This window comes from Trichogramma pretiosum, unplaced genomic scaffold (assembly GCF_000599845.2).
Source record: "Trichogramma pretiosum strain Unisexual culture from Peru unplaced genomic scaffold, Tpre_2.0 scaffold1, whole genome shotgun sequence".
NCBI lineage: Eukaryota > Metazoa > Arthropoda > Insecta > Hymenoptera > Trichogrammatidae > Trichogramma > Trichogramma pretiosum.
In genome coordinates, this window is record NW_019641703.1 from 2264245 (window position 1) to 2288809 (window position 24565).

Here is a 24565-nt window from a genome sequence, read left to right on the forward strand (position 1 = left end):
TGCTACACGTGACTTATACAGCTTCGAATTGAAATGAATGTTTTCATCGTTTATGTATCGTTGTTATTGCTCTTTACGACCGATGAAAAGTTTATACATACACGCGTATATTTCTGCTGAATACTTGCAGCGGCAGCAGCAGCCCGTCTATTCAAATAGTATATGTGTGTGCACGCGGAGGCAGCTATTCTCGAATGTTGGCTTCGATTTGAATCTCTTTTTCGAAACGGCATAAATATGCAGATGTTTTTCATCAACTTTTTACGCGATCAATTGAAAAGCCGTGTTAGTTTTTATCATTATTTTTTTTTTCATTTTTACTTTTTTTTCTTATGGCTTGTCGCTGCACCTTGAATGCAATAATTACAAATATTGAAATTCAATATAAAAGTAACACTATATACGATAGGAGCATTTCAATTCGAAGCTGTGATAGGTAGGATTGTGTATCGAGCGATTTACAATTTCACAACCCTTTTCCCTCGGCAGAAAATGTAAATATTTTATTTCTTTCTCGTGTTTACACTGTTTTGCTTTTTCCATGAAAGTGAAATTGAAAGAAAACAATTAGAAATGAGAAGCTCGTTTTACTTTTTTTTTCTTTTTTTTTTTGCAGTCAGTCCCGCCGAACGTTTTTAATGGGTAGGCGTCGTCATCATCGTCAGCCTCCCGAGAAAGGGCACTTAGAGATTGTAAAAAAAGGACTTGAGATTTCGGGTCAGGTGGGTTATACACAAAAAGAGAGAGAAACACTAGACGACGAACACGAATCCCACGATTACCAAAGGCACTTTTTTTCAATGAAATTCGACGATTCCATGACACCTCTCATTTCGCTTTAAGCTTTAGTTTTGCTTTGCTTCCGAGCCCGAGCCTTCGGGAAAAGGCTTTTAGACACGCGATATCTGTCAGCTATTAAAGCTCGTAATTCTCGAAAACTAAATGGACGCGAGCTGCACGCTGCGCTGCTGGCTTCGCTGCAGCTCGATATTGGAAAAATCCTAGAGAAGTTGGCTGGCAAATATTCGATTCGAACAAATTGAGTAAATATTGCTCCCGATGAAATTAAACTTTATCGCGTTATAAATTTACCATTTACCCGAGAGAGAAAGAGAGTGAGCTTCCATACTTCTTGAAGCAAATAATTAAACAAGGGGAAATATTTTAATTGCTTTTGAACTTTGTTTATGTGAAACGAAATATTTGAAGCAATTCAAAGCGATTAAGCTCACGCAGCAGCACGAGAGTAGATGAGAGTCGAAAAGTTTTTAAAGTCCAGTCATACGGCGCGGCGGCGGCGGCGTTGCTGGGTTAATTTCGGAGAGCAAAATTCCATTCCGCGAAAACGTCGAGTTTGTACGTTATAAGCGCGCAGTACAGTATATATAGGTCTGTGATGCTGCCTCTGCTGCTGCATACAGACACAGTAGAGAGACAGACACACGCATTTACGCGCACGTATTCGCGCGTACACAGAAAGAGAGAGAGAGAGAGAGAGAGCGAGAGATTGTGCGATGACGTGGACATCCCTTGGCAAGGCAGTCGCGCATGGATAAGAGCAAATATACGTTCGAGAGATGGATGTCCTTTGATCGGTGCCGCTCACTTCCGAGATATACGGCAGCAGCGGCAGCAGAAGCGGTACGGAACAAGAGCGAGAGAAAGAGACCGAAATACAGAAAGAGACAGAGAGGTGATTTTACAGTGCTTCTGGCATTCGTGGGAGGGTAAGAATGAGGCGGGATTATTAGGTGTGAGATACACAAGGAGTTTTTGTTACGAACTTTTCTATATTTTTTTTTTCTTATTATGATTTTTTTTTGTCAAAGAGGTTTTTTTTTTTAAATATATATAACAATTTACTTTGCCACCAAAAGTGGCTTGCTTCATTGACTTGATAATTATATTTATCCTTTTGTCAACGACCTCTTTTTTTATTTTCATTTCATAATCAATGAATTATACACAAGCTTAATTAAAAAAAGCTTTTTACTCTTACTTTTTTTGTTACCCTAATAATGAACAATTAAGTAAAAAAAATTGTTCGTCTATACTTTTGATGCAACACGCCCCTCGTCGTCCGTAATTTATTTTTTCATACATTTCGCTCGCTATTCCCGGCAACGTTAATACGTGGAAAAAGAAGAATTTCTTGCGTAGCAGCAGCAGCAGCTGCACGACGACGACGATGGTGGCTGCTGCTACTGCGACCGCGCGAGACCGAGTCGACAGGCTTTTCTTATCAGACCGAGAAAGTCTCGAGTCTCAAAGATCTCGACGTCGACGTCCTCCTCCTCGTTGGCGGCGGCGGCGGCGTGGCGACTCGTTAACGGCGCGCAGAAACGTTTTGCATAAAGAGAAACGCGTCGCGCTATATGTACGATGCACAACCACCACCACTACTACTACTGCTGCCTCTTCCCCTTGTGTCGGAGGAAGAAGAAGAAAATGAGGAAAAATATTACCAAGCACATAATCTTTCCAACGTGGCTTATGCAATTTTTCCATCCAATTTTTAGGAGCTCGTAGGAAAAAGGACTCGAACTCGCGTAGAGAGAAAGATGAGGAGATATTTACATTTCTTTGAGAGAGATGCTGCTGCTGTTCCTGCTTATACATCGTCTCGTATATTATATACACGGAGGATCCGTACCGACGCGCTCACGAGGCTCGCACAGTATTTACATTACATTGACGCCCGGCATAAAGTACAAAAAATTATTCGTCGGGGCCCGTTCATTCATATTTTAATTTGACGCGACGCGTCGCGAGACGCGGGTATAAGCGAATGTTCACCTCCGCTAACGCGCAAGCCGCACAAAATTTACTCGTCCTTGTCTTTCGTCGCGCGTAAACGCGTGTACGTATAAGGCGAAAATAGAAAATCGATCGAGCACATTCTGTCTCCGCGCGGGGGGTGAGGAGGATCGGGATGGGCTCCACAGCCTTGACTTCGACTCGGCGGAGCTTTTTTATTTGCCGTTTATATCGTACGGTACAGGTACGCAATAATACCTCTCGACGTTCGCTCGCTCGCTCGCGAGCAGCAGCAGGAATAAAAGGCGAGTATATAGACGAGAAAGAAAGACGAGCGAAAGAATAAGGGAGAGAAAAACACTCGCGCGCGCGTGCGAGAAAAGCAAGAGATATATCTATACGTATCGAAGAGTGTATATATACACATCGCGAATGAACCCAAAGTAGAAATCGGAGAAGAAGCAGTAGAAGAAAGAGGAGTAATAAGGAGGAGTAAGGAAGAGGAGGAGGAGGACTGGCAGGAGAAGGCGGAGAACGAGAACGAGCAGCAGAAACGTCGGTAGGAAAAAATACAAGTTTGCGAGTCTTCGTCGTGCCTTCTCTTGGCACACACACGCACACAAACTGCAGCAGTAGTAGTAGTAGTAGTAGTAGTTGAACGTACATATATACAGTTGACTCGTATATATAGCCCATTATTTTGCCAACGAGCTTCTCGCGCGGACGCGCGCACCTTTCGCCTTAATTTTACTTTCCGACTGAAACCCGAGACTTTGATTAAAATTTCTCGTTTCTGTTCGCAGTCGAGTGTGCAGTTGTATGCGCCGCGTCGTATTCTATATAGCTCTGTATGTATATATGGCACTGGACCGTGCACACACACGTACAAGTATACCACTATCTCTGCGCACGTTTAGCAGTACACACGTACGTATTATATATACCCGTTTTCTCGCGCGCGTCTTTTTTCTCATTTCCAAGGCAAAGGTTGCAGCAGCACTGCACACGTATTGTAGAGCGCGCGCGCGGGACGGGGGCGTGTCCGCAATTGCAAATATTCGTATCATATACTATATGTATAAAGGCCGCGCGTGCTCGCGATGCAGCGTCGCGCCGCGTGCAACATAATGTAGCCTCTCCTCCTACTATATTGTACTTCTCCTTTTTGCGGATTACACATTAATAATTTAATAATGAAAAAGCTGACCAAGTATCGCCAGACTATATTGTATATGAGTAATATGCGAATCGCTGTCGGTACGTATTATATGCATTGGTAGCTGCTGTGCGAGCTGAAAACCGCGCGCGGTGCCGCACGCATTTATAATATCAAGACTTTTCCTCTGCGCGCTTTACAATCTTATAAAATTACTTGATAAAAACTTGTGTGCTCGAGGCTACATCATTCGCCGCGCGCGCACGCCGTGATCGCAAAGTAATCGCGCGCAGATACGCGAACTATATATAATATATATATTATTAATTTTAAACTATATTGTATAATTAAGTCTCGAGATTATAATGTATGTGCTAACTCGGCGCAATTTTGCGAGCGATATTGCGCGCAGATTTCCCAAGATAGAGAGAAATTTTACTATTTATAATATTATAATTAATAGTGAAAATAGAGAGAGATATATATAATATAGTCGTGAGTCAGATAGTTTCTAAGAGAGGGTTGAAAAATGGTGAGCTTACTTCTCGCTGTACTCGTCTGTTCGCGCGTAACTCTGTACGCTGTTCTCCTCGATGAGGAACTTGACCCGCTGGTGGAAGGTCGCGGTGACGCTCGGCGGCTGCTTTCTCAGCAGCACCTCGACCGGGTCCTTGCTCGACAAGCACATTAGGTGGTCCTGGCACGACGGATGCGAGCAGCACTCGCTGTCCGAGCAGTCCCTCATGCCGTCTGCGCAGAAAACAAAACACAAGCATTTTATATAAGTATTGCATTTTTCTCGGTCTCGAATCTCACGTAGTACTGCTCGACTCGACCTTTCGTTTCATCGCGCGGTTTTCTCAGCGTATATATACCGAGAGAGACAGACAGCCACCTTATATACATCCGAGAGAGTTAATTCAGGATCCACGAAGGCTCGCTCACGATCGTATAAAGCTCCACACACGAGAGAGAGAGAGAGAGAGAGAGAGAGAGAGAGAGAGAGAGAGAGCAAGAGCCTCCCGCGTGGCGACTTATATATATACGGCAAATAAATACACATGTGATGTACTACGTACAACTAGGCTGCATACGCGAAAGCATGTAGTACAACAGACAGTTTAAACGATTAATGTTAGGGCACATAGCAGTTCGCTGTATATAGTAGGATAGGCATGCCGCTGTGCTCTCTGCAGCGCGACTATAACATCGAGAGAAACGAATTAAGTCTATTATACCATTCCTATGGTGCGCTACGCGAGGCGCGCGCAAGCACACACAACGAGTACCGCGAAATACATAACTATCCACGCAGCAGCCACCGTGGCTACAGTCCTCTGCTCTGCCAAGTGCCAGCCATGATGACGACTACGACGAGGAGGAGGAGGATGATGATGATAAATGGCTTTAATGACAATTTGTGATTTCCCGCTTGAAGAGCAGCAGCGGCAGCAGCAGCACGCCTATTATATATATGCGGATTTCGAATCGGTTCGCGCGCACGCACTGTTTGTCTAAACCTCCGACGCGAGTTATTTACGAAAATTTAATTATACGTCTTTTCGCGCGCGCAGTGCTGCTGCTCGCTCTCTCGTCCGCACACATTCGATTGCTCGTTGCGCATGGCCCAACCCACACGCGATGGTTTGGCGTGGCGTGGCGCGCGCGTGTTAGTGTGGACCAGTGATTTTGATTAATTGTATGTAAAATGTGGAGCAGCAGTACTACGGCTGCGTTGGGCTAGAATTATGCGCGCGTCGCCGCCACCGCCGATGATAAATATTAATTCCATTTGCCCGTTACACGTCATTCTTGTTTATTATATATAGTATAGTATAGCTATGCACAGGATTCATAATTATAATCGAATGAATATTAATATACGCGGGGACGAGAGAGCGAGAGAGCTAGGCGTGGGCAGCAGCAGATAGATAGATATAGATTCATCGAGGCGAAAGTCATCAATATATTTGCTCGCATCGCATTGGCATCCATCAACTTTGATTGAAGCTCTCAAGGATCGATGGATATGCTCGTTTCCGGAGCGCTTCACATACACACACGCTCATATACGAGTAGGCGCGCTTGATTCCCTGCAGCACGACGAAATCGGTGACATTGTTTTCCGCGTTCTCTGTACAGAAGTAACTATGTGCACCTATCGAGTCGCGCGCATATTTACAATGGGTGAAGCAAGATTCGCAGATTCTCGCGGTGCTGCAATTCTGCGGTCGCGAGTCGAGGCGCGCATTCGTGCAATAACAAAATGTGTGCAGCATAGGTATAATAATGCAATACTCACCGCCGTCGTTGTCGATGTCGTCGTCGCATATGGTCTCGAGCTCGATGCTGCAGTCACGACCGGCCCAACCGGGCACGCACTCGCAGACGGACTCGCCTCCCACTGGGGTACAAGAGCCGTGGCCGCTGCATTTGTTCTCGCAGCCCGCTGAAACGACAAAACACATGGAATAGTTAGATCGAGGGCAATGGCAATTCTTATACGAACAACAACAACAACCGCATTGGCATCGAATCAAGCGATATAAATGCACTCGAGAGAGAGAGAGTCTACTCGAGCGACATTTGCGTTCTCGCATGCGAAAGAAGCAGCTAGCTAGCCACCACCGCCGCTGCACACACGGGAAAATCTCGTGCAGTGCAGGCCCAGCGACCGACGACGATCTGCCTGCATTATTTTGTTTTATGCATGTATATAAAGCCACCGATATATGTACGTATTGGCGCGCGCACAATACGACTATACGACAGAGAGAAAGAGAGACTCTTTGTACGCGGGTTGGTAGATGCGACGCGATACATAGCTGCAACCGGTTTACCTATAGATGTGTATTAAATTTATCCACGTACACAGATGCATAATATAAGATGCAAGATTGTGCGCGTCTGTGAATGCGTCTGTGTGTTTGTGTATGCGGCAACACACACACACACACGCAACTGCACAGGAAAGTTTATCGCGGAAAAATCCTTATAGCGCGCCGATATATTTATCTTTGCGGCTCGCTATATAAGAGAGCGAGAGCTTCTCCTTTTTTGTACCCTTTTAAAAGCTTTATCGCATGTGAAAAGTATATTAGCGCGCGCGCGAGAGAGAGCCCCGACCCGATGATAATCTTATTCATATCGGCCGGAGCCATATGCACGCAGGAGCAGCAGCAGACTCGCGTACACGGAGAGAGAGAGTCGATATCTGCCGGGGCACAAGTATAGCAGCAGCAGGCGAGGGATCCGCCGCTCGCGATTGCCGCATATAAGCCGAGCTAAGAAAGGGAATCGCTATATATATATATACCCATGTGTACTAAAATACTCACGCAAAGTGCAATGCTTGCCGTTCCATCCTTGGCTGCACACGCAGGTGCCATTCCTGCACTGTCCGTGCTCGGCGCAGCGCGGATCGCACGGCTTCTGATCGCATTTCGTTCCCGTCCAGTTGTCTTGGCATCTGAAAAACGACAAACGGCCCAAATCAATGTCCGTGCGCGCGCTTCTAAGCGTTGCGTACTACCCCCGTATCTTCGCCCTCGCGCGACAGTCTGCAATTACAGGAACGTCGTTGTCCGTATATAGGACGAATGCGAGACGCGAAAATTTGCGTCGCTCGATGTTCGGGTGCATATTTACGGCAAGGCCAAGTACACCGTTAAAATTATTTACTTTACAATCTATATTAAATGGAGGATTTTTTTTATTTTACATTATTTTACAAAAAAAGTTATTGATGTAATTTTTTAAAACCTCACTTTTACTTGTACAATTACTTTGACTTTACCACTTGCAGATTTACAAATAACGGTACTCGCCATCTGGCGGTGAGAGTTGCCTTTAATTATGATTGAATTATTTAAAATTTTTTGTACGTAAAATTAACAGAGAAACTAAATCAGTATTAAAATATCAATTTTTAATCAAAATGTTGTTCAATCAAATGTGAGTATGGGATAAAATAATGTATGGCATTTCGTGATTTTTTGTGCATTTATTTAAAAAAATAATAATCAATACTGATGCATTGATTCTCTACGAAGAATTCACGTAACAATATATGATAAAATAAATGTCAGTATCGGTTACTCTAATTTTAATGTCTAATTTTACATCGAATCCGCATTATAAATTCAAGGGTTTTTTGTTTCTTTCCACGGTGCCTATACGTACTTGCAGCGTCCTTTCTCGCAGGTGCCGTGGGGTCCGCAGTCCAGTCCGCAGCTGGGCTGCGAGCAGTCGACGCCGGTCCAGTGCTCCTCGCAGACGCACGCTGCGGTCTCGAGGTCGTAGCTGCCGTGCTCGGAGCAGCGCGGCAGGCACTGGTAGATCTGCTGGTCGACCTGGTCGCAGCGCTCGCCCTGCCAGCCGGCCTTGCAGTAGCACTTGCCCGACACGCAGGCCCCGTGACCGCCGCAGTTCGGGTCGGCGCAGTCCGCTGTGAACAAAAAAAACAAGGAAAAAAAATATTATCAAGATTTCATTTTTATTTGTGATGCATCTGTATATATACAATAACGTTATTGTACCGAAAGCGATTCCGACGTTACAATGCGAACGAGTAATGTCACTGTAACAATTAATTGTACAAAATATTCCTAGTCGCGCAGCAGTTCGAGAGATGATGCTATTCCGAGCGCGATACGATCCAGTCCAACTCCAATTGAACACGGGCACACGAGATACGTATATCGATAAAATATTAATCTGGAGAGAAGCAGATATGCTTCTCCGACGCGCAATACTTCGAGTTATATATGTACACCGCATTGGCATTGCTCGCATCATCTGCATACTATACGATTATATACAAATATTTAAACATTACATACGATACGCAACATTGAAAATCATCGTTAATTCATAGCTTCCCCGACCTTATAATAATAAACCGCGCATTGATCATTATAAAGAGAGAGAGAGAGAGAGAGAGAGAGAGACGATACACTGGGAGTCGCGCGAGCTGTGTCGGCTGATTATGTAATGAGAACGACTAACGCTCGCGAGCTCGCGTTTGCACAGTAGCAGCGCTAATGATAATTAATTAATTCGACGAAGCCTGCGGCTGTCTTCCCTCCTCCTCTTTCTCTTCCTCCCGCCCAATTCTCTTCGTATATATTCCGGCTACATTTATGCGCCTACAATCCCGCTCGGCAAAGCGCGCGATACAAATCCCTTATACAAAGGCAATGAGATCGGGAAAAGAATCAAACTATGAAATGTAAACTCGATCCACCCGTAGTTATACGCGTTGCGCGATCCTTGCGCGATGTATATGTGTGTGTACGAGTAATCCTTGAAAAAAATTAATCCCGCGCCAGTAGCGGTAACAGCAGCAGCCCCGCCGTTTGGATAGTAGTCGAGCGAGGCTCGCTCTTTCTATACATAAAATCTGCATAATTCAAAAACCAATCGGTGCACCGGTGCCCGCGCTCACAAAAGTATCGCGTGCGAGCTCTCCGCTGCAAGCTCCAAAGATCACAGTCATGCTATGAGCTGATGCTGATGCTGTTGCTGCTGCTGTCTGTGTGCTGCATGTATACGCGCACAGCTTGCAGAGCTTTTATTATTCCGCCTGTGCATGCAAAACAAGCGCGTGCAGCAGCAGCAGCAGCAGCGTCAACCTGGGCATTAATAATCTCGCTCTTTCTCCCTCTCCCGGCAGCAGCAAAGCTAGCGAGAGAGCGAGAGAGACATTAGTATGCATTGGCTCGCTTGCCTAGCCCCCGAATTTATGAGCGCGTAGTAGCATCGCTGCAGCGCGTTAGAAAATGGAGAAACAAAAATCAAAAAATCACCGCTCACGCGTTCGCTCCAGTTTTCCGTGTACCACGTCACGCGCGTACTGCATATACGTATAAAACGAAACGTTGCAGCTCGCAGAACGAAAATATCGGTATATCGCATTATAATATTATTATTATCATGTTTTTTTCGTATACTTACGTTCGGAGCAAAAGTCGCCCTTCCAGCCGGGATTGCAGACGCAGGAGCCGCGGACGCACTGGCCATGCCTGTTGCAGTCGGGCACTTGACAGTCGACCAGGGGTATGTCGCACTCGGCGCCCTTCCAGCCCTCCTCGCAGTGACACATGCCGCCCCCGTACTGGCCGTGGTTCGAGCACAGCACCGGGCAGACGCTCTTGCTGCAGTCCGCACCCTAGAACACCGAACCAAAATCAAGCCATGAATGAGATGTGAAGTAAGGGGGATGAAGAGAGAGTGACGAAAACTTTCATTTCATCTACACACACGCAAGCAGGCAGGCAAGCAGGCACACGAGGCGAGCGAGCGAGCGTGTTTAAAACCCGAAGGGTGGAAAATCAAAGGGATCGGAATTTAGATTGCGCGTCTCACTCCGTCAGTATGTACTAGGCGCCCGTGTGCGATCTTACATATACATATATAGCAAGTTGCTCGAACGTAGGTGCCCCCGCGCTTACTCGCTTCTCTCGTGTAACACGCACACAAACACGCGTAGAGTAGGCATAAGCCGGCTGCCTGCCTGCCTGCCCACCCGCGCACGGAAACTCCATTTTCTGCTCCGATGCAGTTATGATATTTCACCGAGTTGAGAATTGCGAAGGGCCAGTCGAGAGAGAAAGAGATACGTATCGCCGCCGAGAGTTAGTCTCGGAGCGACTCGGGGGTTATACGATATGCGCGGCACGCAGTATTGCTCGTACGCTTATTTTTGGAAAAGTTTCTGCCGGGGCGACTCTCTCTCTCTTTGGTTTTACATCATGCGGGCGAGTACTGGCAGATCGAAGAAGAGCAGCGTCGGCGGCGACGTACGCAATTATATATCACAAAGAAAAGAGAGATCGTGCGATAGATGCGTAATACGGAGATAGAGAAAGAGAGAGATGCGCGTATGTGTGTCGCCGCAGCTTGCGCTCGACGCGCGTATATGTATACGTAGCTCCTGTCCATTAAGGACTTATTATTTATATACCCCCTGACGACGATTCGCTATACCTACAGGATAATCAAGCAGAAAGCAATTACGCACGTATATGCGGGAAGGGGCCTACAGCCTACAGCCTACATCCTAACAGCCTGCAGCGGCACAGTCAACCAACACCACCAACACCACCACCGCTTGCGAATAAATATATACTTTTTATCTTTATATTCATAAGTTCCAATCGTGTCTGTTTGTATGCGTGCGTAATACGTGTGTATGTAAGGGAGAGAGCAGTTACATTTTACAATCGTTTAAGTACACACAGACGCGCGCCGCTGCTGCTCTCTCTCTGTGTATTTGCAAAGCGTATCAAATTTCTCTTATTTCGTATTTCGTCGGCGACTGCTGCTGCTGCTGCTGGCCCGACTGCCTGTGCCTGTGCCCAGATGCATCGGCTGCGTGATTCGCGTACATTCGCCCGAACTGCCGCAGCATAGACACTGCACGCGCGCGGTCGGTAGTATAACTGCGTTCCATTTAGGCACACGATTCGACTCGTGTATAATACATTCACGCTGCACTCGTATATATTTATTTGTAAACACACAAAGCATTTTCGCCCTCCCTGCGTTGCGCTGCAGCTTTTACGTGCCTGAAATCCGCTGCTGCAGCTGATGCAAAACTGCAGCAGCAGCAGCAGCGCATTACAGAGTCATTGATCTGTACGTGCGACTTTTTGATTTTCTCCAAGTTCTTTTATATATTTTCACCCGAGACGTCGCGGCGACATAATGCTCCACAGCGTACACAACACAAGTCCGGCGACGCGCGAGAGCGAGAGAGAGCGTGCGTTTTTCAATTATTCGTCAAGCCTCCTGCTATATACACAAGGTACACAACAATGCAAGAGTGCAACGCTCAGCTGCAGTGTGTGTGCAGCCGCAATCATTATTATTATTATTATTTGAAATAGTACAGGAGCCCGCGTGTGCGCATATGCCTGCTCCGCCGCACGCGCGTTTCACGTGGGAAATCGAGCAGTCCGCCGCCAGCAGCACCTACTACTATATACTATAGTCTGCGGGGAGGGTGAGCGCGACAAAAATCATTTGAAAACTCCTGCTCTCTCTGCTGCAGTTGTGTGTGCCCTGGCGCTGTGCTGCCATTTACGCGAACTGGCAGCTCGATATTCATCGTGTATTAAAACGCCCGAGCAGACGAATGGATATTGTCCGCGAACACGGAGTCGAGCTATATATGTACGTATATAACCACTGCTGCGCCGGCGATCGATCGGTTCGCAAAACCAAATTGCGCACACGAGCAAAACTTGCGAGATACGTACGTGACTCGCGCATCGGCACGAGCTTTCCGACTCCGTACATATATGTTTGCATACATCTACTGCAGAGAGAAGACGAGCACACGACGCGCACTTAGCGTCGACTCTCGCGAGCTTAAACCTCGTCGTTGTCATCGACGTCGTTGCGCCACGAGATCATCCATGTCGCGCTGATGCTGCTGCTGCTTCGACAAACTTTGTACGAAACGTCGATTTTCGTTCTCTGCCGTTTCGTTCGATGACAACGTCATAACAATATATAAATATAAAATCGACTAGTCTCTGCGCGACGCGGTCTAACGAGGGCTTTTTACCCTCCCATATGCATTTTGGATTATTAAAAGTTCGAGCGTCGACACGTATACGATATACCATACGTATATGCACGCGCAGGAGCGAATTATTATTTTGCGCCTCTCTCTCTCGTGCGATGGCCACTTGGCCATTCAAGCCCAACAAATACAGACGCGATAATTGGCGGCAAACAACGGCTCGTTATATCGCGCGCTTCTCGTTTTCGCATTATATACAGTCGTTCCTGCGTACAGCGCTATAACGCGTTGTCCCATAAAGTCTGTATTACTATATAGAAATTCATGCAGACTCGCGCACGAACGACGTTGTATGCGTTCAATGACACGCTGGATAAAATACGCGACGACGATGACACGATACACCAAAAATCCGAAAATCAGCATTAAGGCCGCGCTCGGTGCAAAAAAAAATAAAATAAAAAAATATATAAAAAAGATTCGAGCGCGATGCACACGTACAACTGCAGCACGAATTTGCGGCGCGACATTATATTGCGCTCGATATAGAAAAGTACATGATACACGCACGACAGATTCTCGAGCGAGCGCTGCTATGGGAAATTATTAAGATAATAGCTACGTGCGCGGATGCGTTTTATGCGCTCTGTGTGTTATACACTCGTCCGTGTGTTATAATACACAGTAGCAGCAGCAACAGCAGCAGCGGAGCTTTATCAAGATTTCGGAATACGAACCCGCGCCACCGCATGTCGTTCGAGCAATGCAATGTCGAGCTCGCTCTACTCGTGTTTCGACGAATTTACGCGTAATTCATGCGAGATAAAATAACGACGAGAGCGCCGGAGGGGCACAAAAAAAGGAGCAGGCAGTAGGATGAGGAGGAAAATTAGCACGACCGGTGTGCGCGCTTAAAATGTCATTTTTAAAACGACGACGACGACTCGTTCTCTCTCTCTCTCTCTCTCTCTCTCTCTCTCTCGCGACGAGCAGCAGATTGCAGCCGGAGTATTAGCAGTGTCATAGCAGCAGCAACAGAGCAGTTAGAGAAGTATATATAGCTGTGAGTGTGTGTGTGCAGTAGTCGCACTGTGCGAGTGAGAGCCACGCCGGGGCACACACAGTTGGATCAATAATTCGCTGCCTGCCTGCCACCGTCGCCTCCTGCAGCACCGTGCACTGCACTCCTCGCGAGCGCGCGCGCGCCTATATATCGCCGCCACCGCCGCGCATATACTCTCTACTCGCGAGAGAGTCCGATATCGGACAAAGTTTGAATAATCGTTTTGCCAGCAATGTCCGCTCTCTCGTGATAAGTATTAATAAAGTTAGTTATCTTTGAAAAATAGCCTTAGTGGAATCGCGAGTTAGAGAGAGAGAGAGAAAAAGCTCTGGCTACTCGTCGTCGTCGTCGTCAGGATAAAACTAAGCTTGCAACTGGGTCGCGTTCCATTATAATCGTACTCGACAACGACTATTGCCACTGCTGCCCGCGCGCCGCGCGCGAATTCCTCTCGTGACGCGAACAGTTTTTCCCTTATCCCGATCTGCCGCTGCCGCCGTCGCTGCGAGACGGCAGTGTGCCACGTTATATAGTATATATACGCGCCAAGTGTATAAACCTACCTACCCACTTACATAAAACGGCCAACTCCTGTGCCGAGCCCGCGAGCGCACGACGCTCGACTTTTAATTACTCTCAATTGCACACGCACACACACACGTATACGTAGATGAGAAGAGATAGACCACGAGTTGCAAACATTCTTCCGCCATACGGTGCTGCTGCTTCACGTCCGCGTTATAATATCAGCTGTCTTGGTATTTTAATGACGCAAGCGCTGCGCGCACCAAGAGAATACATGTAGCGTATCATCGCGCTATATTATGTTTATCATCGAAAGCTCGACCTCGAAAAAAAAGCTCTACAGTGGATCGGGAAAGTTCCGCTATTTTCTTTTTTTCGTTTTATCCCTGATCCTTGTCATCGTCGTCGTCGTCGACGGAGGGTAGACGCGAGGAGCTGCGAGCGATAAAAGCTCTCTTGCTGCTGATTTTCCATCGGGTACAGCTTCGATTGGCTTTATGTATCAATTTTTTCCGCTGTGTTTCTCTACGGTATTGCGCCGAGCGCGCAAGAGAGAGAGAGAGAGCAAAAATAAGCGACGTCCTATATCGAGGCGGTGACGATAGCAACGACGTCGGCGGCAACGGCAGCGGTGGCGACGGTATCAGATTTTAGCCCTTGTCGTCGAAAATTAAACGAGGGATAAAAGGTAAATAGGATCTCTCTCTCTCGAGCTTTTTCTCTCTTGATCGTGTATAGTGCGTCAATTTGTTCGACTTTCTGACCTTACGCAGCCTAGCAACTCGAGCGATCCTGAGTGTGTGTGTATGTGCTGTATATACCTTGTGTTGTGTCGAGCAATCTCGAGCGAGTGAGACGTTAATCATTGATGAAAGGCCATTTTAATCCGAAAGCTTTCTCGAGCCCAAAGCGCGCGCGCGGCTGCCCCGGCACGAAAGGGAGTCGTTATACGGCTTTTTTTTTTCTACTCGCTTTGAAAGCTACTAGTACTGCCGGAGCACAACTCAAACTACGTCGAAGTACGTGTGCGTACACAGGAACCTGCAAATGCACGTGTGTGTGCGAATACGCCTCGTGCAGCTATATACACTGTATGTAATGTATCGTAGTTCGGGGCGCGCGCACAGTACGCGAGGTAACAGCAAAAGAGAGCCGCGTCGAGTCGTTTAAACTGCTTGGTGATATGCTCGGTCGAGCCGGTATTTCTGGTCTTTTACGACGCTGCTGCTGCTGCAGCACACACTACTCGTGCGCGTGTGCACCTATATAACTCGCGGGGCTCACGCGCGCGCCGCACACTTTTTTTACGATTGCCGTGCGCGCGCGCTCGCTCGCGTTCGCGTACATACGTGCATTTTTCGCCTGGTGCCATTTATGTGCGTCGAGCTCGAAGCGTACATATATACGCATTCGTACCATACATGTACAGCATTATACAGCTCGTACTCGCAATGATACGCGAAATTATTATAAACGCGCGTCGGATAAGAATATGGATGCGCGAAAATGTCGAATTAATGCCATAAATAGAGGAAGGCGCGAAAACGTGAAAACTATGGCGAACGAGCAAAACGAGCGAAGCGCGAGATACATATAGTTTTATTACAACTACTACTGCTATACGTACTATAGCGAAGCTCGAGGATTGAAAAGTGCAAAAAGAGAAGAAGAAGAAGCGTATTAGCGCTCGCGTGGGCAACAGCTGCCGCTGCACTTGAATGAGGGCGCAAAACTGCGCTTTTCAAAATCAAACTCTCGCTGCTGCAACGCTGCTGCTGCTGCTTGCCACCGAGCAAGATAATTGCATGTTACTGCTCTATTTAGCGCAGCGAGCGTTAATTCCATTTCTTTTACTGGAAAATTTATGGCAACAAATAAATGAATAAATAAAATGGGGTTTTTTCTCGCACTTTCAACGCGCTAACCGCACATCTCTGTTGCTGCTGCCGTTGCTGCTGCAACGTTTTCATTTTTTTATCTTTTTTTGGTTTTTTTGCAACGCGCGCGAATTTCGCGTTATATTTGCAAGCAGCGCAGCGAGCGAGTGAGAAAAATTTTCAACAAAACCGCTTTTAATTAATTAAAATTCGTTATGCACGAAGCGTCGCAGTCGTCGTTGTCGACGTACATAATACACCTTTCCGTGTACCATGTATACAATGTCGAATCGCACGCAGACCCATTGTGTATAGTTACAGGACGATATAATAGCATCGATGATGACGCAGCGCGTTCGACGGGAATATATAGTAGCGATGACGAGAAGAGAAAGAGCAGCGGTAGATATCTGCTCGGAGTCGAGGCTCACGAATGCGTATAAGCGAGAGAGGGAGATGAGCGCCGTTGCAAAAGAAGCACGTATTCGCGCGAGTATTTCTAAAAACAGGCGTTCGCGCTGTATGTAGCCAACCAGCACCCCGAACGACCGGCACAGGATTTTAAATGGGAAAAAACACAAGCGAAGAGGAATAGGTAGAGAAAGAAAGAAAGAGAGAAATAGCCGTTTCACGCTTCGAAATATGACGCGGTGAAAAAGAGGTGCTCTCGTACTATACAGAGCAGCAGCACGTTACACTTGCCACATCGTGTCGCGCTGCTACGGCCCTTTTTCCGTTAGATACCTTTCTCTCTACTCTCCCTCGCGCGCAGCTTTTCTCCGTGCTAAACTCGAGCACCCCCGTCCACGTTCTTTTTGTGTCCAGCACTGCCGCCGCCACCACCACCACCACCCACGCGCGTATTCTCTCTACTGCCGTCGCTGCGCCGCTACTATTATAAAATTTAACATTTTGTACGGCATCGCTAATTTTTTTTTCTCTGCTGCTCCCTTTCGCGTCCTTTATTTTTTTTTTATCCCGATCGCAGGGATCGCTGGGAATAATAATAATAAAGATAAAAAGTGGACGTGAACTCGTACACATATAGACAACGACAACGACAGGTATATGGAACTACGCGAACGAAACGTGGCAAGAAGAAAAGAATTTGCAGCGGGGGATAAAGACTATACGCGTTCAGCGTACATGCCGGTTCATTCGATATGTCATACACGACTACGAGGACGACGACTACGTCGAGGCGATGCGCGCAAACGGAGCGAAAGGGATGCAAGAAACAGAGTGAGAGAGAGAAAGAGGCAAAGAGAGCTACAGAGAGGCAGAAGATTTCTATTGGTATTGACGTACACACATGCAAAAGCGTCACATACCTAGGCGCAGAGGACGATGGAACGAGAGGTGACGCGACGCAGCGTCGGCGCGCGCGACGATGACAACGAGAGAGAAAGAGAGAAGGAACTCTCGGAGCGCGCGCGAGAAAGCTATATTACGAAGGAAAAAATGCCCTCGAACAATGGGAAAAAGACAAAGACGCGAACGCACGGGGGTGCGTACGCAGAAAAAAGGAAAATTATTATTTGCACTCGGGGAAAAGCCATTCCTGCGTAGGTAGTGTCTATGTATGCGCGAATGAGCTCTTGTATAAATGTGAGTTCGTGTGCGTGCGTATTATATTTTATACAGGCGGCGGCGCGTATATATACGCTGCAGTTCACGCGCGACAATGAGTGTTAGAGAGAGAGAGAGAGAGAGAGAGGCGGTATACATAGCTGCAAGTCAAATTATAAAGCATTCGCTGTGCTTGCTCGAGTGTACATAGCCGTATAATGAATATATGTCAAACGGGAGCCAATGAAGCTCGGCGCAGGGATATTATACATGCATCTCGCGCGCTGAAAGCTCGAAAATTTAAAGCTGTTCTTCTCTCTCTCTAGCTCTCTGCTCGACGTGTATATGTGTTCTCGTGTATACTTGTGCACGAGTTTGTACGCACGTACAAACGGACTTATATTATAGCACGCAAGCAGCAGCTATCTAAGAGAACCGAGAGAGAATCGAGATGACAGCTGTCGAAGAAGTGACTTCTGATAGTGGACAAATAGTCGATATATTTATGGGACGTGTGTGCGGGGGTGGTGGTGGTGCTGGTGGTGAACTCGCACAGCGTCGTATACACGCCAACCAAGCACACATAGTGCTGCCGCTGCCATGTATAGGTCCTCGTCGGCCAAGTCCGTCGGGAAATTACTTGCCGTTCCTTCGTTCGTTCGTTCGGTGGTGCACGCGCGCGCGCGGGGAGACCGTACACACATAGCCGAACGTCTACTACACACACGTCTGTGTGTAGACGTGGTATACGTATGAAACTACTTTTCTCTCCTTTCTTCCACTCTCTTTTACACGCGCGCGCGGCAACAGCAAGAAAAGTGTACGCGAGATAGAGAATTTATTTATTTATTGCTAAGTTAGTTTGGTCGTCTGGTGTACAGCGGCGCCCGCGCGTATATATACCCGACGAACGAACGTGCACACACATACGCGCGAGCAGTGTCAATGATTTATTCATTGGAGCGAGTTCCGCAGATAACTTTTTTCCTCCGCGACTCACCCCACACCGCTACCCACTCACCCTGCACATCGATTCGTTGCAGATAAAAATTGTAATTCCCGCGTTTAAGAAAAGCTCTCTCCCGTTCGCTCGATCTGTGCCCCGGCTCGGCCGGTCGAGAGCTCTTTCATTAGCAAAGTTTGCTTTTTTGCCCCCGATAAAATCATTCGCACGCCCATAGGGTATTCCTGCTGCTGCTGCTGCTGCACGCGCGCGCACTCGAGCACTCGCACACACACCGACACGCGTATGTGTATAGGAAAAAATTGAGCGCGAACCTCTTTTTCAACAACGAGCTGTGCGTTAGTGCACGTAGGTGGTGGTAGATAGGAGTGTATGTAATAGTGCTTCCAGCGGGACGGTATATCGAGAGGGAGAAAGAGAAAGAAAAGCAAACACAGAGCGGTTCAGCTTCATACGCGTATGTACGCGTAGCACTCCGTGAAGCGTATAGTTGTCTACACGCGAGACAAATCAGACGCACACACATATAGGATTTATATATAAAAGCGAAGAGAGAGAACCCCCGGAAAAAGGAGCCCCGAGAAAGCTGAAAAAAAAATTTTTTTCCGCGAGAGAGTTTACCGTTGCACTTATACAATAGAGTGATGGAGAGAGAGGCGAGAGCAAAACGATACTATAACACCCCGGCCGCCGACACGCAGCAGCAGCATCGCAATGGTCCACACGTCGAATTCAATAATGCCCGATCGAATGGGCTTGAGAGAGAGCAGCTTTCCATTTAATCGTTATCTTCGCGGGCGCAGCACACTACTATACACACAGGGAAAAAGTGCGAGCAAGAGAGAGGAAGGTTGTGAAAAGCTAAACGAACCGGGGGGATAAAGCCGTTGATGGTATTTGCCCGCGCGCGCGCGAGAGCATCGACCGAGTGGCAATCATCAATTTGTAGGCAGAACCGCGTGACACGAGTTCTTCTTCTTCGCTCGCTCGCTCGCTGGGTGCGTAGAGCAGCATATAAACGCTCGGCGTAATACTGTGAACCCAGAAAGAGAGAAGAAGACGACGACGAAGAAGAAGAAAAAAGGTGAAGGAACTAGCTGAGAAGAAACGTGTATACGTGTGCGTTGATGTGCGTGTATGTACTATGTGTACTACGTACTGCGAGGTGAGCGCACGAAAAAGGGGTTCCTAAGTGCATAATTCGATTCTTATCCCGAAAGTGCCAAGCCGTCAGGAGCGCCCGCCCGCCCGCTCGCATCAAGCTCCGCGTGTGCATGTGCACGCGTTACGACTTCACGAGGACGCACTCGACTCCTCGGTGCTCAGGACGTGCGCGCGCAAAAAAAAAGGAGAAAAAAGAAAAGGAGTGAGAGAAATCCGAGAAGACTCGAAAATCTCGCTGTCATTAATCGCCGTTGTCGTATATAGCAGTAGAAGTTGTCGTTGTCGTTTGAAGAAGAGATGAAATGTCAAGATGTTACAAGTGTTGTTTTACCTTCGCCCGCCTCTACTCTCTCTCTCTCTCTCTCTACTATCTCGCACTCGTTTTCTCATTCTCTACGTACGCCTTATAGCCCTAGAGCCTCGAGACGACGCGATCCCGATGCTTCTTTCCGCCTCTGCCCTTACAGATTGTGTCTGGACCGTCGTCTTCTTCTTCTTTTCTTCTTCTGCGGCCTACGCGCGCAGAGAGACGAGGAGATATATAGTATACGTTCACCGTATGCGAATCGGGCTGCGCGCAAGCCAAGGACATGCATCATTAATCAAACGAAACGATAGGCTATCGATATATGGTATACATATGTAGGTATGAACGCGCAAACGCACTTACACAAACACGAGACGCGCGCAAAGCTTATACATACCGCCCGGGTATATTATACATGTGTGTGCACAAGACTACGAGATTTAGTTATGATTTCATAATAGACTATGATTGATGCAAGTGCACATACACGCGTATGTGTATAATATATAAAGTCGCGAAGAAGAGACTTCCGTCATTAATCAAACGAGCCTATGCGGCCAAAGCACACACACACACGTAACAGGTAAGAGGTGCGTATCACTTGCTCCTATGTATAAACCAGCACAATGGCCAGCTGTTGTACGATGTAAAGAAGAAGAAAAAAAGCTCGAGAAACGTTCGACTTCGGTCCGAGAAAGAGAGAGAGGAAATGGCTATTATCGCGCCTGCTTGTCCACCCGCTCGATCAATTTTTTTTCTTCTTCGACCTCTGCTATGCTCTTATATGCTTCCCGCAAAGCATCAATAAGGGAAGTTTCACTTCGAAACTTTACGTGTACGTGGGTGGGTATAATAATGCACGAATATTTTGGAACGCGCCGCGCAGAGTGACTCGTGGGTACGACAGTACAGTGCATTGTCCACGTGATATTATTCAGTGCTGAGCCACGAGAAGAAGAAGAAGAAGAAGAAGATTGAGGAAGATTGAAGAAGGCCTTGTATGCAAAAAATGTCTAGCGCGCGCGACAAGAAGATAGAGGCTCGTCATCATTAATCGTGGTGCACTCTGTGTGTTTGTGTGTGTGTATATACGTGTATTATAATATGTTATATACGTGCGAGCGGACTCTTGAGTATAGTTCGAGTGCAAGACATCGGTTTTACATTTAGCCATCGTCTTCGTCGTCGTCGTCATCGTCTGGAGTATGTGTCGTTCTCTCGTCTTCTTCTTCGTCGTCAGAGCTGCTGCTGCTTCACTCGAACTGCATATCTCTGTAGTAGGCACTCGAGTAGAAGCAGCAGCAGAGGCGGGCGCGAGGCGCAGTAACATATATATTCTCTTAAATGTAGTGTGTATGTGTTGGCTCCTCTTCTTTATAGAGCTCGTGAAAAATAAGAGCCTGGCTGTTGTTGCCTGCTACTTGGCAGATATTTTCCGTTTTGCGCTCAGTGAATAAAGAAGGGTAGAGAGAGGGAGGCAGAAAAAAAAATAAAGTAAAGAAATAAAGAAACGCGCCGCTGCTGCTGCATGTTATATACGTGCGTATACAAGTTTGTATTGTAATATAAACGTATTGTTGGCCTAAAATAAGGCACGCACGACGACGCCTTCGATACTACTACTACTACTACTACTCAGCTCCCGACCTATTGTGAGTTATATATCAAGCTACTCGTCGTGCTCTCCGCCGCTGCAAGCGTATTATATTATATGAGGTATACACACAAGAGTCATATACAGAGAGAGAAAAATAGAGAGAAAGAATATACGGGGGAAAAGGGGTGATTTCCGAGAGAGAGTCATGACGAATCTTATTATACGTAGGCGCTCCACGATGAAAAACACGGGATATATGTATGCAGGCGTGTCTGCGCGCCGTATGATACGCGCGACAACGACAACAGTGTCGACGACAAGTTCGATTGGAAAAAAGCTCCCGCGTGTGGATGGAGTCGACGACGTGTGTTGCTGCTGCGATGACGATCGCTCGGCAGCTAATATAGAAGAATCATAATATATAAACGCCCCAACGTCGCAGGCGCGCGCCAAAGTTTAAACTTGCTCTCTCTCTCAGTCGCGCGCGATATATCCTGTCGTCGATTCTCATTTACACGAGTTTACGTACGACTGTATAAAATACGAACGCGCGCGAGATCCATATCGGATATCTCCAAGCTAGAGAGAGAGGAACTGGCAAAAGAGTAGTTGCGCAGTCGTATTCCAATACGAGGACGAAGACGACGTATACGTATGTTGTGTGTGCGAGCATAGGTGTACAAGAAACTTCGAGATAGAGATGCAGCTCTAGGTAAAAAGAGTATAGTGCAGAGAGAGAGAGAGAGAGAGAGAGAGAGAGAGAGAGAGAGAGAGAAGTAGGTTCAGCAGGAGAAGGCACGAGGGAGGCAGGGAGGAATAGAGAGAATTGAAAGGCGGCACACACCTGCTCTAATACGCACACACACTGCACAGGCTGCGCTTAGTAGTATAGAGAGAACACAGGGATGAAAAAGAAAGGCTGGGTGGGTTTGCTGCTGCTGTTCCACTGCTGTAGTGCTGCACGTATATATAGCGCCGTTACTGCGCCGTTGCGCAGCGGCTACAGCGCAGGATGCGCGACTTATCGATCCGTTTCTCTTCTCTCTCTGTCTCTGTCTGGCTCTTTACGATATACGTGTACACACAGGAGAGAGGCTCTCGCACCCCATAGTAATGGTGGTAGTAGCCTAGTCAGCGTTCGTGTAGGTGCAGTGTACGTATATGCACACGGTAACTGGCTACTACGAGTAGTGGTAGCGATAGTGGTAGTAGTAGTAACGCAGTGTATATATATAGCACATAGTGGCAGTAGTAGTACTAGTCGCCGCCACTGTCGTCGTCGTCGTCATGGAAATGCGTATCCCAGCAGCAGCAGCGGCAGCAGCAGCGCCACAGGGGCGTTTCACGTGCATGCGTTGCCAATGTGTGCACGAGTAAAAGAGAACGAGAGAGAGATCAGACTCGCGGAACGGATCACGCAATTACAGCAGATTTTCAATGATTTTTCCTTAATATTAGCCAACTGCTACCACACCACCATCCCCTAGTTTGTGTGCAGGCACCACCGACCAACGCACAAATCTCTCTCTCTCGTTGAATCATCATTCGCCAAAGCTGCAGAGCTGATACATTACAGGGATCGAAATCTACTGTCGACTCGTCGATGCGGTGGTGGTCGCGCGCGTAGCATCTGCAATTCAACACGTCCTGGCGCGCGGGTATTTGTAGCCGCGCGTTTGTACAGATCGCGGCAGCAGCAGCTTCGTATAGGATATTGAGTCAATAAATAGCTATGGTAGCAATGACCAGCAACAGCAGTAGCAGCAGAAGCCACCCTACCCCTCCCGCGGTACCCTATAGTACCCATCCCCCTTTGCCCACACCCCAATGTATCTCTCTCTGGTCGCGTAGATGAACATTAATGGAGATATGAGCGTGACCGATCCGATGCAAAATTCCCTGTGCAGCACAAGCCGCAGGATTTACGTTCCTGCACGCCGTTCTTGCGGATCAGGCTTTGCTCCCTCTCTCTATGGGTGTATGTTTATGTGTGCGTGTGCGCGTAACTCGTAAGCTTCCATACATTTGCAGCGCGGAGTAGCACAAGCCGCAGTCGACGCGCACATTTGCACGTGTGTATATATAATAATATACAACCCACGCAATCGGCGCGCAGTCGTTTCGGGAAATTTTAATACCCTGATCGATTGGACATTGAGCGTTTGCACGCAGCGATACACTACTGCTGTACACCTTTTATACACGCGCAGAGCACCGGCTTGTCTCGGCGGCGGCAGCGGCTCACTCATACCGCCAGCTACTCGTTGAAATGCTTTGATGATGATGTATCGCTTCTTCGATAAAACGCAGGAAAAAAATTTTTGTTCCTGCCTTTTTCCTCTTTCTCTCTCGCAAACTTCTCTCATGGCTCTTGCTCTCTTGCTCTCGCTCTCTTTCTCTCGATGATATAGAGGCGATTATATTGAATTCTTGATATTGTGTATCCCCCCAACGCGATTCACGCCAAAACTACTTTTCTGCTTTAGCTTCTATATCAGAGAAGCTCCAGCCTGCCAACGTGCTATGGTGTATATAAGTACGGTATATGTATAAGGTACCTGTGCTGCGTGTGCGAGCCAGCGTATAGAAATCGAGTACTTTTTCGTTTCGCGTACACGCTCTAATGTCAAGCTCGACTTCCCACGGGGAATTTAATAATTTAGGCGCGAGTTTCGCTACTACGCCTGTATGTATGTGTGCCTCCTATATATATGTGTAAGTGTGTATGCAGTGTATATCTACCTGTGCACGGGACAAAACGCAATGTTGCACTTGTTACACACCTACGTGTGTGTATGCGTGTACGTAAATAAATCGAAGCGTGAAAAAAGTTTTTTTATCGGTTTTCTCTAACTTTCGTCGGGCATGTATATGCAGCACATAGCATATAAGCTACGTATAGAGAGATAGACAGCCGAGCGCCGAGCAAAACTCCGATCTGCACACACACGTCTATACGTGTGCGGAGCGAGAGATAGGCGCAGAGCGAGGGTGAGCGAAAACAAAATTTTATAAACTATTTTCGATTTTCTCGGCGCTCTAGCGTGCATGTGTGT

The 24565-nt window shown here is 47.3% G+C and overlaps 1 protein-coding gene across 1 annotated transcript in view; it reads right to left on the minus strand.

Moving 5' to 3' along the window:
- Window positions 1–24565, minus strand: part of LOC106657450 (teneurin-a) — a 67040-nt gene that overhangs the window by 22495 nt on the left and 19980 nt on the right. Inside the window, exons 5-9 of the mRNA XM_023462836.1 lie at window positions 9869–10082; window positions 8096–8360; window positions 7252–7382; window positions 6216–6362; window positions 4456–4663 (exon numbers count right to left, since the gene is read on the minus strand). Of these exons, the coding sequence (XP_023318604.1) occupies window positions 4456–4663; window positions 6216–6362; window positions 7252–7382; window positions 8096–8360; window positions 9869–10082 (965 nt within the window). The remainder of the gene's footprint in view (window positions 1–4455; window positions 4664–6215; window positions 6363–7251; window positions 7383–8095; window positions 8361–9868; window positions 10083–24565) is intronic.